Below are 15559 nucleotides of genomic sequence, written 5' to 3'. Positions count from 1 at the left end.
AATAGCTTCATAAACAAGCTGATGGGTTGTGCCTTAAGAACAAAATAGGTGTCTAATAGCATATAGTAAGTGCAAGTGTGTACCCGCTTATTTCACAGCCTACATATCTTAGTGACTGTGTTTAATCAGCCATAGAGAAATGGAAACAACTGTGCGTTTGTTATAAATTTATTACATTGAGGGATTATTCCAGTGTGCTTCACGAACAATACATTTCTGGAAGAGGAAAAGTTATATTCATTCATTGTTAAATCTGCTACACAGCCATCATAATACAATCTGAATATATTGTAAATTTTGTTTTTACCTTCATGGTTTTGTTTGTTTTGTAGGTGGCTTGTGTCTGATTTACGTTCAGCCATCCCAAGTGGCACATGAAGTAAATTACATGGTTGTGTTTTTACATAAGGGTAAGACTTATGGATTTGGTTTATACGTAATAAATCCAACAATGGTTTTGTGCTCACATTAATGTCAGTACATACATTTTTGCTAAAGCTTGTATGTCCACAGAAGACTCCTACGTTTCTCACTTGAAGGGCAAGCTCAGAAGTTAACAATAATTAACTTATCCAGTTGTTGTAGATCTGTTGATGGTGTCGTCTGAATAGTCGGAGTCTATAACAAGCAAATAACATATTAGGGGTACTTTGGAATTAACTCAGTGCTGGGGTGACTTTGGAATTAACTCATGAGTGAATGAATAACCATGAGTCTCCACAGGTAATTTCTGAGTCAAAAAAGAATTAGATCATTAAAAACATAGGAACACAACGCATTTGTGTCCGTTTAGATCCTGCATTTTTGCTATGTTAATTAAAAAACAAAATGAAAAGGCAAATTGGTGATCTAGGAAAATGTTTTCTGTTTGCTATAGATCCTTGTTCACAGTAAATATTATTTTAGTAAATAAATTACACATGCCTCTGTTTTTCCATCCAAACTCTTTTAGGGTGCAGCAAAACATTTAAAGTTCAAACGGCAATGGAACATTCCACGCCGCTCAAGAATGCATCGTTCATAAATCTTGGTAAGCATCTTATTTCTGCTTCCTGAAAGTATAATAGTAAAATACATTGTGTTTTCAGCTTTATTCTGTCGCCTGTCATTTCATTCATCAGCAAATGTATTTTGTGTAGGAAATGTGGACGTAAAAGTAAAACCCGGTTTTCAATAGTTTGTAGTTTGTATACATTGTTTCGTAATTCATATATGTATTCTAAATTACATATGATTTTATACAAATTATTATAAAATGTTTGCCAAATCTGGCAACAACCCGGGTTTAATCACACAAAAACACAAACCTCAAATAATAATTTTAAGGGCAACATCCATTTAGTGCCTGTGTTTGTGCCACATGACATTAAACTGTTCCTGGCAAAAAGAGACATTTTATATGTTTTCTACACTGTTCTAGTGTTTATAATTGTGGCGATTTCAAACTAAAAGCAGACTGCCCTGTCAATACGATTGAAATGTTTATAGTATATTACATGAAGCTTACTAATTGTCTCTTTTTTTAATGGTTTCTTCAGATAGCTATATTGTGGTTTACTTGCCTGATCAATTTTTACACTTGATAAACACGAGACATCCTGACCTGATGTGTTATCACTTGTTCCTGGCTGGTAAGATCTTATCGGATACAATTTTTTTTTAACTCTTTCTATTGAGTTAAATTTTCATGCTGATGCAACCGATCTTGTCTAACTCTCAACCAGGGCCGGCCCTACAATGGAGCCGACTGGGGCAATTGCCCCAGGCGGCACTTTAGAAGGGGCGGCACTTTGCCGCCCCTAGCGTTTTTTTGTTGTTGTTTGTTTTGAAGCCGAGGAGAGAGAGAGAGAGAGGGGCACCGAGTGGTTTTCGCTTACCCGCTAGGCGCCCCTCTCTCTCCTCTGCGGCGAGTCTCCCTGCTCGGTCTCGGTGCCGGCTTGTAATGATGAGCGCCGGAAGTGGCGTCAATTTCCGGCGCTCAGCATTACAAGCCGGCACCGTGGCAGAGCAGGGAGACTCGCCGCAGGACTCTTTAAAGATAAGTACCGGGGGGGGGGCGTCAGCGAAGTTTAAAATGCCGCATCCTCCCCCCCCGGCGGCGGCGGAATTTTAAACTTCGCCCCAGGCGGCGTTAAGTCTTCGGCCGGCCCTGCTCTCAACAATGAGGTGCGTGTAATATGATACATACGTTTTGATATAAAGTGGCACAAAAGCCCTGGACACTGTGTGTGTGACACTTGTGTTGGACAGAAAGCTTACGTTAATGAAAATAGAAATTACTTGTTAAAGAAGGCTGTTTATTTAAGATATTGGGCTAAACTGTCTTACCTGTACAGCCTCTGCTATGAATACCTCCCGAAACAGATACTTTATACCTAGAAACCTGAAAGAATGGCCTGGAGGAAATGTTAATGTCTGTCTGTACATGTTTGTAATGTTTAGTGAGTCGGCAAATTGCATAGAATAAACTACAGTGCCTTATATCCTTTTCAGGGAGATATCTAATCAGTTGAAGTATTAAGTGTTTTTTATTTACGTTATTTTCAGGAGCGTGTGAAAAGCTTATGTGTTCAGTAGATATGTGTGGTTCTAAATGTATTCTGCAGACTAGGAACCAATGAGGTCCTATCAATTTCTTTGATGGAAATGCTTATGTAAAAGCTGGTTGGCTTTAAGGAGCTTTCCAGACACGGGTATACCAAACATGGAATTTCTGGACCTACTTACCGTTCTCTATACCACTGGGGAACTGATTTATCTTGCCATGTTTATTGGTAATTTAATGTGAAGTAGGTAAACTCATTAAAAATGAAAACCATCTATCCTATCTGTCCACCTCTAGGTGGCGATCTTACTCCATCTGTTTTTTGGTTTTTTTGTTTGGTAGTGTTGCAGGTATTTATATAAACATTTGATCACACAAAAGGCCTTAAGTAAGCATGAAACTTGTGTGCTACTTCTCTGATTCGTAATAAATTGCAACGCTGTGGGCTTATTCTTCAGAGATGGATTTTTTTTATTAGGTTCCATTCTTTAAAACGTGGCAGTGCAGTGTGTAGATCTGTAAGTATAGTGTGTATTCATGTGTACGTGGTGTATCTGGGATGAACGACCATTTCCAACTTGATTGAAACGGCTCATTATTACACCTCCTTCCTAGGGTTTGGTGACATAAACCATGTTTTTTTCCTTGTACAGGAGATGATGCCAGGATCCCTGGTATGTGCTGTGATTGTCCGCTGCAGTCTGTACTGAAGAGTTGTGTTCTGGAGTATTGTACCGGCATTCTCTACTCTGTGAGAATCAACCAGTCGCAGCTTGTAAAACTTTTATCACTTACCAGGCTGGACGCTGACAAGTTGGCAATTCTTCACTGTGTTTTACTCAACCTCAACTATCAACCACACTTGGAAACACAAGTAATGTACACATTTCTACTTCACCTTCATATGCTGTTTATTCCAAGCCAGTTGACGTAGATTTCTACCTCTGATAGTGGTAACCAGATTCAAAGCGGACATTGCTGTTTGAAATAATGCATTTGATGTAAATGTTATATCATTTTACCTTTGCAAACCTTAATTTCTATGCTTCTTTTGTTTTTCTTGTTCTAAGTATGATTTGTTAATCTACTATCACATAAATTAGCTAATTCACAGCTCTCATTTTGCGATTTAAATTCACCCCCCCACTTCTGTCCAATACAATATGTTTGGAAACCTATGTTTAACAATTGGCCTTTTGATTTTAGCTTATCGAATGGATCTGTGAAAACCTATCCACTTGTCAAAGCTTTGATCCCATTCAAGAATTTATCACTGGTACGTAGTTTTGTTCCCTTGTCGTATCACAAAACTTCACAAATTCATTTATATAAGCTGCAAAATAAAAATTTTATACTTTATACCAAACCTTGGAACAAAGTGTTATATAGTGCACGTTAAATTTAAATATGTTAAAGAAAATATTTTACACAAGCCACTTGCATGGCTTGTGTTTTTACAGAGTAATTAGTAAGCTAGTAAGGAAATTGGATATAGCTGTATTAGAGATATTGGAATGTTAAGTTTAAATAGATACCTTTTATTTGGGGCAACCTAGAAAGAGCTGCTTTTGGGAGCTCAGGTGGATATTTATAACCGATAAGTGGAAATAATTATCAACATGTATTCAAATGTGTATTTGTTTACCAGCGAGTATTTCTGACCACCTGCTGAAAGTTGTTTTGTAACATTTTGTGTCATAATATCTGTTCTAATGCCGCATATTTTACAAAAATATTAAATTCTGATTATTACTTGTAAAAGAAACAAACTTCTAGCTGGTTATAGCTTGGAAATGTTACTAAAGTTACATGACTTTGACCCTCAGGGGCAGTTTTCTGAAAATGTTACTGTAATGATGTGATAATAAATGACTGCATTATATTTAGTGCTGATTATCTGATTGTAACATGCTACCTAGATTCCTTTTTAACACTCCAACCTTTGCAGCATCTCTGTATAGGAAGTTCAGTTCAGAGGCTGTGTATCTGGATAAACTTTTGCCGTATACATCGGTGCCTCTTTGGAATGAGGTACGTATCAGCTCATAGGGACCTCCTATGCTTTTCAATTTGATTTAAGACTGCATAGGACCCTAGGATACCAGTCGTCGTCCCCCTATATGCACATGTATAGTCAGTTAAAGGGGTCGTTTTGGAAGGAAGACGAGGACCCCATCTCTTGCAAATAACAAACAAATATACTGTGCTCAAAGTAGAAGAGTGTTTTCTGAAGTGCGGAATCTACTTTTCCTCGCTTGTAGTGGTCGAATCATGCAAGGGGGGTTAACTCATAGCATGTGATTTGAAGGAGAGTTGCCGTCCAGATTCACCAGCCATTTCTGTGCATAATAAAAAAAAAAATATGAGTTATACAGGACCAGCTGAGCCCTTCTTTCAGGAGGAGATCATTGTGGTTTGCAATAAATCCACCCAGAATAACTATTATATTGGGCAGCTAAGCTGCTTTTGCTGATTAAGGTTACTCCAGCTTCCTCTTCACAATGCACTGTGTTGATCAGGATAACACGTGCTGCAAACTCTATGTAGTGAATATGCCCTTTATGCTGTGTAGGCTACAGTACTTCATCTGCATTTAATGGGATTTTCAATAAGTATGCCTTTTTTTGTTTTTGTTAAAGGATATCGATGGTGTGTCATGCACAACAGACATAACGGATATGCCGGTTGTGAAGGTACGATCCTATTTACATTTGTGTACCGAAATGAGTGTGCCATTTGTGTTAGTCTACCAGCTTTCTGATATAGCTATACGTACACGTGTGTGTAATATATATATATATATATATATATATATATATATATATATATATATATATATATATATATATATATATATATATATATATATATATATATATATATATATATATATATATATACATACCGTATTCTCTCGTATATAGGCCGCACCCTAAAAGTTTGGTGCTTTTTTAAAGAAAAAGTTTTTTTCTTTAAAAAAAGCACCAAAAAACATCCTGCCACTCTGTCCTCCCCCCCTCCCCGAGATACGCTGCCACTCTGTCCTCCCCCCTCCCCGAGATATGCTGCCACTCTGTCCTCCCCACCCTCGAGATACGCTGCCACTCTGTCCTCCCCCCCCTCGAGATATGCTGCCACTCTGTCCTCCCCGCGATATGCTGCCACTCTGCCCCCCCCCCGACTTACCAGAGCAGACTCCCGGGTGTCTTGCGGGGCCGGAGGGGGACATCTATGCACATCGTGTATACAACTCCCGGTACCGGCACTCAGCGGAAGTGCCGGCACCGGAAGTTGTATACGCGTATTGCGTAGATGTCTTCCGCCGGCCCTGCAAGACACCCGGGAGTCTGCCCTGCTAAGTCGGGGGGGTTAGAATGCATCATGCGCACGTTCACCGGCAACGGCGCATCGCCGCTGCCGGTGAACGTCCGTGCGATGCGCTTAGACAACCTCCCGTGCCGGTACTCCCCCCCCCGTGGGAAGTGCTGGCACGGGAGGCTGTCTGAGCGTATCAGACAGTAGGATGCAGGTCCCCTGCACCGCTGCGGGGGATCTGTATCCTAACCCCGCTGCCTGCCCGGCGCCCGGGACTGCATGTCCCGGGCGTCGGGCGCTAGACCCCGAATATAGGCCGCACCCCCACTTTAAAGACTTAAAGTGGGGGAAAAAAGTGCGGCCTATATTCGAGCCAATACGGTGTGTGTGTGTATATATATATATATATAAACACATACTTATTACATCTTGTAGCATGCAGTCCAAAACTGTTACTAAAGTACAGATTGTAATCCTTAAAGCATCCTTTATATTAAGGCTGATAAGGTCTCCTTCCTAAGAAAAAGGTTTGTCAGGTAATAACCCAAAGTATAAGTACTTCTATCTAAATTTTTTTACACCGCACAACAAATAATTTGCATTGGTTGAAAATTCTGTAATACAGTTCTTGCCAATGATGTGTTTATTTAGAATGTATGTTGCACATTTTTTCGTTCTTTGAATAGGTCGGAATCTTGAAAGGATTCTGGGAAAAGTTCCATTCAGAGCTTGAATACATGAAAGTTGCTCAGCTACGTTTTCGCTACGCTAACTATATACATAGAAGAGATTGGTGCAAACTAATTAACGAAGTGGTAAGATTATTAAAAAAACACTTTGAATCACTTTCTGTGGCATAGATCTGTCACCATAGAGACACAGAATTTGATGGTATCTACTCTGTCCATTTTTATTTTCCCGATGTAAAGACTGAGACATTAATCGGTCCTTGGTGCGGTCAAAGATTCAGGAGAGCTTTATACCTATACCATACAGGTTTAAATTCCCTCACTGTATTGGCCTACTGCAATTTTTCCCATACAGTTTAATTACATGGATATTGATGATATGTTTTTTATAATGCAGGACACCAAAGAGAAGCGAAATGGTGTTTATCAGCGCAGTGTATTGGAAAATGTAAAGAAGTAAGCAACATTTGTCTTTAATTATGTGTTGTAAAATCTAAGGTGTAATACAGCGGTACAAATCTACCCTACATTTTAAGAAGAAAAAATAAGTATATATGTATGATACGCGCCCATAAGTCTATCACACACGCCTACAATTAGGAACCCTACCTTTGTAGGCTTATAAGGCAGCACTTCCCTTGTGGTCCAGCAGCTGGTGACTTGTGTCTCCTCTTGCAGTCCTCACACTTGAATCAATCTAGGCTTCATTGTTTGGTGCAAAAGGAGTAATCTTTAGTCTATTGCCCCTATCCTGTAATGTTATTAAAGCCACCATACAGTCCTAGAGAACATTGTGTGGGCTGTGTTCAGGCTAATGACATTTCCTGAAAATGAACAAAAACCTTTTCTGTTTTTGAATTTTATAGGGTTCTTTTAAACATGGAAACTTGGAGTTCAGGTATATTTCCCTAACATTACTATGCAATACATTTGTCCATTGAAAGCATTTTTTCCCCTAAAATATAATCCCCTTTGTCAACAGACCAAAGAACTGTACCATTATATCAAGAGGAGGAATATCAACACAAAGAGCTCATGGGCCTGGTATGTGATTATTAGTTCCTCTATTGTGTACACAGCACAAATTTGGGGGGCAATTTTTAACCCCATTAGAACATGGGCAGAGTCTCACTCTGTTAATTAACAGAGTTTTATGTTCTTCTAGAGAATTTTGTTAATCTATGTGAATACTATGATTGTGGTTTTGTTTTCCATTGCAGATGGTGATTAAATTAAAAGATCACTTATCTCAGTATCTTCATATTGGAAAAAGCAAGATCGACAAAATTGTTCTGGATTATGTTTCAAGACAGGTAAAATCTGTCCTTTGTGTATAAATAATTTTATGTGTGTGCAGGATTGATTTTGAATTGAATTCAACAAATCTGATTTAGTACTGATGTTTCTATGGTTTTGTAGTTTATTATATAAAGCATTAAAGAATAAACATGAGTATTCTCTTAACTAGCCATGAACTAGAAATGAATCTTGCAGAAATTAAATAGCTGTTGAATAGTGAATAAAGGAATATATACTTATACTGTAACAAATCTGTTAATATAACTGGTATTGGGCTATCATGGTTCCTGAGTAAATTAAGTAAATGTGTCCGTTTATTTCATCTTGCACTATTCATAGGCTTCCAAGTAAATCTGGAGTCTGTATTCTAGTTATACAAGAAGATAATATTGCACCATACGTACTATGAGCTAAACGTTCCCATGTGTTTACTTGTAGTGTAAAATTGTTTTGCTAAAGTGTCATTTGAAAATCTTTTAACTGCAGCTGGACATTGTGTGTCTAATACTGGAGGTTGTGTGGAGAAAATTCAACATGGAGTCATGTGTGTTCAATTTGTAAGTCAGTAAACACCAATTTCTTTTTTGCACTGTTGGTTCAAATGCATGACATCATAGCTCTTTCACTGGGTAGGGCTGCTTTATTAAAACCCTTTGTTTGAGAAACACAGTTTAATGGCAAGTAAGAGTCTTTCAGTGGCCATCTAGTCACCCCAGACATATAACCTGACCACCACTAAATGATATTCATGGGCTTTTTTATTTATTTTTTATTCCTGTGAAGAAAATGCATGGTTATGTCCTTAATTGGCAATCATGGTAATTTTTTATATTGTTTTTGTTTTTCTTACCCCTCAATTGTAGTTGTCCATGATGAATGAGTTGGTTCTTGGTGAGCTGCATTCTCTTCTGGCAATGAAAAACTTGATCATTTTGCTCTGTATTTTTACATTAGGGAATTCCAATGCATTACTGTATATTTGGAACACAAAGCGCTCACTGTATGCATACTTTTTTCTCATGTAGCAGTGGGAGAGGAAGTTCTACGGAGTATTTTGCCTTTCATGTCATGTGCCGCATTTCAGAAGCTGCAAGCAAAATGTGTATGCCTCTGCCTCCTGGTAAGTTACGTGGGCCTGCTGGCACCTGACCGTAATATTGCTCCTTCCTGATAACTGCAGTCAAAGAATGCTGCAATCCCATGGCCTTACTACCTGCTTTATAGCTCATTCTATAACATACAGTGGTGCATGGATATTTTTGTAAAAGTACTTGAGTGCCTTGTTTATCTATTTATGTCTTTGGCTCTTACTGGACATACAGTACTGTAGAACCATAGATGTGCTTCCAGTGTTGCTCTTGCTGGAAGAACTAAGCTATTGAGGAGACACCCTTATGTGCCTGTTCATGTTTTGTGCTCTGCTCTAGGTTTCCATACACTACAGCTGGTTCTTGGGGTTCGTTGTCTTCCTCTTGGAAACTTCCTTCATTGTATAGATAGTGGTGTCCTACACCTTACAGAGAATTTTGTTGTCAAGCTTCTGAAAGGTATTTATTGGCCTATGTTTGTTTTGATTCTTTTTTTCTTCTTGAAGCATTTTGGTTTTTGACTGAAATACTGGTCATGTACACACTTTCTTAGTGTTTTGTTATGTGGTCATGAGGACATTCTCAGTGCTCTTCAAATCATATGATCCATAGGACAAAACTATCAGATACAGAATGAGAGCTAACTCTTACTGTTCCATAAAATTATTGATTATTATATTGCATATTACATTATTATTATTGACCAATGTAGTCTATTAAGACTAATCTGCAGAGTAAATTAGAGAAATGCTGTGTGTTGCATGTTGTAAGGAAAGATAATGGAAATTAATTCTGCTTTCTCAGTCGGATTGAACTTTGTACCTATGCACCTAAACTTTCCCTTTGGGTTAAAATAACAATAAAAAAATAAATTGTATATCTATATATAAAAATAATACATGCACCGGTCAGCCATAACATTATGACCACTGACAGGTGAAATGAATAACACTGATAATCTTGGCACCTGTCAGTGGGTGGGATATATTAGGCAGCAAGTGAACAAGTAGATGACTGGGTCAGAGCATCTCCAGAACTTAAGCTCTTGTGGGGTGTTCTCAGTCTGCAGTGGTCAGTACCTTTCAAAAGTGGTCTAAGGAAGAAAAGGCAGTGAACCGGCGACAAGAGAGGGTCTCCTGGTTTGATGAATTAAGTTTTCTACCACATGGAAAACCAGGATGCATCCATGCATCGCAACTTACAGAACTTAAAGGATCTGCTTCTAACGTCTTAGTGCTAGATACCACACGTGTGTGTGTGTGTGTGTGTGTGTGTATATATTACACACTCATGACTGAAATTGGTTCCAATAAATCTCCCTTACAAGCAAAAGTAACTACTCCAGAAAAATATAGTATCCAGTTATGTTATAATGTGGCTTCTTTTTTTATTTAAAGAATTGGATGACGATGGACACAATGAGAAAATTAAGTACAGTATAATTATTCGTCTTCCTGAGGTAAGCGGAGCAACGCCTAGGGTTTACATGTTCAGCGATTTTAGATGGAACCTTTTTTTTTTTTTTTTTTGTTCGTTTTTCTTTCTATCAGGATATCTACCTGGAGATTTAAGGGCTTTTATATTGGCTATAGTGGAGAGACTGGAATTATTTTGATTAGGGCAGGGCTTTATGGTACGGGGCTGCCAGGTTCTCTGTATATGAATAGTTCTGGCTGGCTGTGAATGAGGTCCTGGGATGCTACACTAGGTGACGGGCTAATACATGATAAATTGAAAAGCCGGTGCTTTTATAGGATGCCATTTTCAAGGCTTCACCTTCTGCTCTTTTCATAACGCATGAGGAGTAGCTTGGTAAATCCTGATTAGGAGATATATAGATAGATATAACGTGTTTTTTTTAGCTTTTGTCGTGATTCATATTGAAAGAATGTACTGTTCCAGTGTTTGATTTGATATAAACTTCTATTATCTTCCTGTTATCTTTCCCATTTCCTCTTTCCATTATTGAAATCCACTACATGACGCCAAAGCTGGGAAATTCAAAGTGTCTTATTTTTCATTTACAATGTACTTTGTGTTCTAAATGAAATATTATAATCTGTAGAGCAGGTCTGCTGAACTCTAACATTGCAGGAACAGAGCTGAGTACCACAGTCTCTTAGACACAAGGCTGGTTGTGAACTGCATTCTGTAGAGTTGACTCACTATTCCGTGAGCCTGTAGGAGTTCAAACTACCTTCCTTATAGTAAAATTGGCGAGATTTCTTGAACGCTGCTGTCAATTAAGGTATGAGTTATGGGCAACTAAGGACTTCTTGCTGGGAAATGTGTGTGTGGTCCATAATAGATAGTGAAGTTGGAGTAATGTATCAACTTGCATACAAATTCCCTGGGCTTGTGCATTTGAATAAGTACAAATTTCAGTTGTTATGAAGTAATGTCAATTCATGCAAATCTCTGAAAATGAGGAGGGACTCCAGCATAAATGAAGGAAAGCTCTGAATTTTTGTTTGTTTGTTTTTTCCCCACGCCTACGACTACTTCCATGTCCCTGTCTCCTTTCCCTGTGGCTCCACTTCCATTAACTCTTCTTCTTTCTTCATTACAGCTTTCATTTTTAGCGAAGAAAACCAATAAATTGCACTTAAGCAGACATTACATGGATACATTTATTAAGTTAACAAGTAGACCAAATTTTAGAATAACTACCGTACTCCTTTTTATGACAAAATGCTTATACTGGTAGCGGTCTATTGTGATCATCATTTTGTGCCAAATTAAAGGGTATAGGAACATCAGGTTCCAGGAAATCCTTTTAGTGATGTGTAAACGCTTTACGTATCAGGAAATCACCCTGGCTGAGGTGTCATGAGACTCGCGCATGATGATTTTGAGTGTTCTCAAGCTGATCTTTAATAAAATACTTGTTTTTGTATATATTTAGGCAATTATTGAAAAAGTGCATCACTTATGGGATCATGCAATCAGCAACAAGGTTATCGGCATGAAATATGTGAAACAACAATTGTGCAACCTGAAAAAAAAGGAGGTAGGAACGCTATATTCCCTGATTTCGCCATTTGCTTGATTATGAGACAACTTGTGGATCTTATTGGAAGGAAAAAAAGGCCTGAATCAATGTTCCCTCTAATTTTTCTTAGGTGGTGTGCGCAGAAAATGTCTGTTGTGCAAAAATTTTCCCAGAGCCCAAATTTTGTGCGCACAAATATGCTTCTACAGTCCACATAAAGCAAAGTTGGTGGAGCTGGAAAAAAAAGCACATTGCAAGGGGGGTGGAGCTATATATTTCCAACCCTCTTTACTCCATGGTCTATTTTAAAGGTGAAATTCTCACTGCAAAAGTTAATTATGAGTGAAAAACTTTTGTGCGCAGGGGGGTACCTAGAGTGGCACCCCGCCACACACTTTAAAACTGCATAGCTTCTGTCGTTAGGCAACAATTGACAGAGGTACAGCATCACTATATACTGAGGCAGACATTGACAGCGTTGCAGCATAACTGCTATCATTATATACTGAGGCAACTATTGACGGTGTTGCAGCATAACTGCTATCATTATATACTGAGGCAGACATTGACGGTGGGGCAGCATAACGCCTATCACTATATACTGAGGCACAACACCTATCGCTATACATTTAGCCAGACATTGTTATAATGCAGCATAACCCCTATCGCTATATACTAAGCCAAACATTGATGTGGTGTAGGCCTACCGCTTCAGTGTCTGGCATAGTATATAGGGATGCACCGAAATGAAAATTCTAGACCGAAACCGAAAATTCAGCATTCACAAAAAAAAAAAAAAAAAAGCCCACTTTATTACCACACCAAAATTGGACAAAAAAAATCAACAACAATATTATATATATATATAATATAATTGCTAACAGCAATCACACTCCTATCATGCCCAGGCAGCCAGTACATGCTGGAACCTGGACACACTCATTCACAAACATTCAGCATAAACTACAGCATAACACCCATCACCAGGGGAGGGCTGGCAGCCTAAGGCCTGGGGGGCAAGTCAAGTCAAGTGACCCATTGTGCCACCGAATCAGCCCACAATACATGCCCATCTTTTCCTGATTTTCTAATGCATATTGATTATAAAGATACAAAGATGATTCAAATGTGGTTTAACATAAGAAAATGTAATAGCAACAAATGATGGTAAAAAAAATAAAAACCTAATGTCCCCCTGATGCTCAGCCAGTTAAATGTCCCCCATGATACTGGCTGAGGATTATGGGAAGTATAGTACACAGCAGCAGGGAAATTGTAAATGCTAATATGAGTACCCTATGACATGGGGGGGCTGATTGGGGACAGAGGTTACACCGGGAGGGGCTGATTGGGGACAGGTGACACTGGGAGGGGCTGATTGGGGACAGAGGTGACACTGGGGAGCTGAACTATGTTGTTTGTCCCCCACGGACACGCTTACATACACACTTCGTCTAGGCCTCCGTCCTCTGATAGCGGGGGACGAGGAGGCGGAGCTTTCACCCCTCACGCTGCTCCCATCACTATGCGGCCATCAGATTGCTGGAAAACTGATCCAAACGGCAGATGCGTGCTGATGCCGCCGGCCGGCATCATTTTTTTTTTTTTTTTTTTTATATTATTTATAATATGCCGGCGGCATCAGCACCCAGCGGCCGTTTAGATTAGATTTCGGGAGGCCTGGGGGCTATTGCCCCCCTGCCCATCACTCTCACACACACTTACTAATCCACTCTCACTTAATGTTTTTCCTACCTTTCCTCTGTTAGTTACTTTTCCTCCTCCTCTTCGTTCTTCCTCTCAACTTTTCTCCTTCTGTGTCCTGTCCTTCCGATGGAGTGAAGGCGGTGGGCGTGGCTTCAGTGCTGTGCGCCGGGATCTGACCGCAAATCCCGACGCACAGCATCAGTTGCCGCGCGCATCGCAAGCGAACAGGATCGGAGGCCTGCATTAACAGACCTCCTGCTCCCTTGATTGATTTTAAGCCGGTTGGAGGGAGATCCTTGATCTCCCCAACCGAGCTTGCTCCTCCAGCGGTGGACATTACTGTCCGTCTCTGGAGGAGTGCCAGCGTGGTGCCACGCCCCCCCCAGCTCCCTGTTAGGTTCGCTACTGGTTGTGTGCAGTTTTAGGACGTGTGTGCGCGCTCTCTAAGCTGTGCGCATGCACATAACTTTTAGAGGGAACACTGGCCTGAATATAAGACCACCCTATGAGGAAAAACATTTTATGTACAGTACCACACCTGGGTGTGACACCTTACAGGGGGTGACACCAGTGGCGTGCGGCAACCCGTGTGCCCCCCATTTTTTTTTATTTTTTTTTGCGCAGCCGGAGGAGAAAGAGAGGCGCCGAGCGACTGCTGAGGAATACGTTTTCAGCAACCGTTCAGCACCTCTCACTCTCCTCTGCGAGGCTTATGGCTCGGTGCCGGCATTTCATGCTGAGCGCCGGAATATACACTTGAATAAAATGGAGCTTGTACAAGTCTGAACATGGTATTCTACAGGATAACCTATTCCAAATAACCCATTATAAACCTTAAATGATGCCCTTAAACCTTTACCTTCCCAGAATTACGAAGAAGTTGTTGTTGCTTTTTTATTTTGATTTTTTTGCTTCACAGTTTACAAGACAGCCAGTGCTCAATCGGTCCCCGCTGTACATGAATTTTTTGCCTCTCAATTATTTGATTATGATGTTGTCAGAAGTAGAAGAAACTGGTAAGTGTTACTGTTTTTTAGTTATATTTTGAAATTCAAAAGTCCCTTATTTATTCCCCACTAATCCGTTGATCATGTGTGAAGGATAGATTTATATAGATACACATTTCTATGTATAGTGTCATTTAGTATGAATAATATATTAAAAACGTATTTTTTTCCTCTTAGAAAAGATTTTTCTTAATAAACTAGATGTCTTTTTTGCGATCTGTATATAATATACCAGCGGAGTTATTTTATGTAAATTTAGGGGCCTGCTTGATTTCTTTATTTTTTAATTTAAACTTTAGTTTCTTCCTCTTCTGTGGTTAATACTGTGAGACTAGTAAACAGGGCTATGTAGCAATCTGTGTGACCGGTACTTGGGTAGCAGGGTCTGGATAGAAATAAAGTATTTCTGGTGGTGCATTAATGTCATTGGGAATAGCCAAATTATACGATTAAGGATTTAAACGGTGAAGGTGCCATTACACTGTAGCTATCCGCTGATGACCGGAGACTACAGACTGATAGCCTGACCATTCCACCTACCACTGCAAATATCGCAGGGCATACTATCACCTCTGTATGCATTCTGGCCAATTTAGTATATCTTAGCATGTCCTACTGCGTAAAGAGGTAATCTCATGAAATCTAATATTGCTCCCTACTATACAGCGCAATATAGCTACACATGATGTGTATATCTGGACTATTGAATGTTTAACATTTGAAGTTTAATTATGGAGGCCTCAGCAAGTATATTACTAAAATCATTATGTTAGTGTATATTTTCTGTTTTTACTTTTGTTTATTTTTTTCTTTTAGCATTAAATCCTTTTGAAGATGACAACATAGACGCTACATTCCTAGAAGAAATTGCCCTAAAACAAACTGCCATTGCCCTGAGATTACAAAGACGCTAGATT

The 15559-nt window shown here is 39.4% G+C and overlaps 1 protein-coding gene across 1 annotated transcript in view; it reads left to right on the top strand.

Moving 5' to 3' along the window:
- Positions 1–15559, top strand: part of GSAP (gamma-secretase activating protein) — a 28349-nt gene extending 12790 nt beyond the window's left edge. The window contains exons 13-31 of the mRNA XM_053464606.1: positions 333–410; positions 953–1030; positions 1539–1631; positions 3199–3419; positions 3752–3821; positions 4494–4576; positions 5185–5238; positions 6547–6675; positions 6947–7005; positions 7416–7447; positions 7532–7593; positions 7770–7862; positions 8335–8405; positions 8874–8968; positions 9276–9395; positions 10334–10395; positions 11842–11946; positions 14555–14651; positions 15459–15559. Of these exons, the coding sequence (XP_053320581.1) occupies positions 333–410; positions 953–1030; positions 1539–1631; positions 3199–3419; positions 3752–3821; positions 4494–4576; positions 5185–5238; positions 6547–6675; positions 6947–7005; positions 7416–7447; positions 7532–7593; positions 7770–7862; positions 8335–8405; positions 8874–8968; positions 9276–9395; positions 10334–10395; positions 11842–11946; positions 14555–14651; positions 15459–15556 (1700 nt within the window). The 3' untranslated portion in view covers positions 15557–15559. The remainder of the gene's footprint in view (positions 1–332; positions 411–952; positions 1031–1538; positions 1632–3198; positions 3420–3751; positions 3822–4493; positions 4577–5184; positions 5239–6546; positions 6676–6946; positions 7006–7415; positions 7448–7531; positions 7594–7769; positions 7863–8334; positions 8406–8873; positions 8969–9275; positions 9396–10333; positions 10396–11841; positions 11947–14554; positions 14652–15458) is intronic.

The sequence above is a fragment of the Spea bombifrons genome, chromosome 4, assembly GCF_027358695.1.
Source record: "Spea bombifrons isolate aSpeBom1 chromosome 4, aSpeBom1.2.pri, whole genome shotgun sequence".
Lineage (NCBI taxonomy): Eukaryota > Metazoa > Chordata > Amphibia > Anura > Pelobatidae > Spea > Spea bombifrons.
Note: the sequence above shows the minus strand (reverse complement) of the source record. Positions and strands in the feature narration are given on the sequence as shown.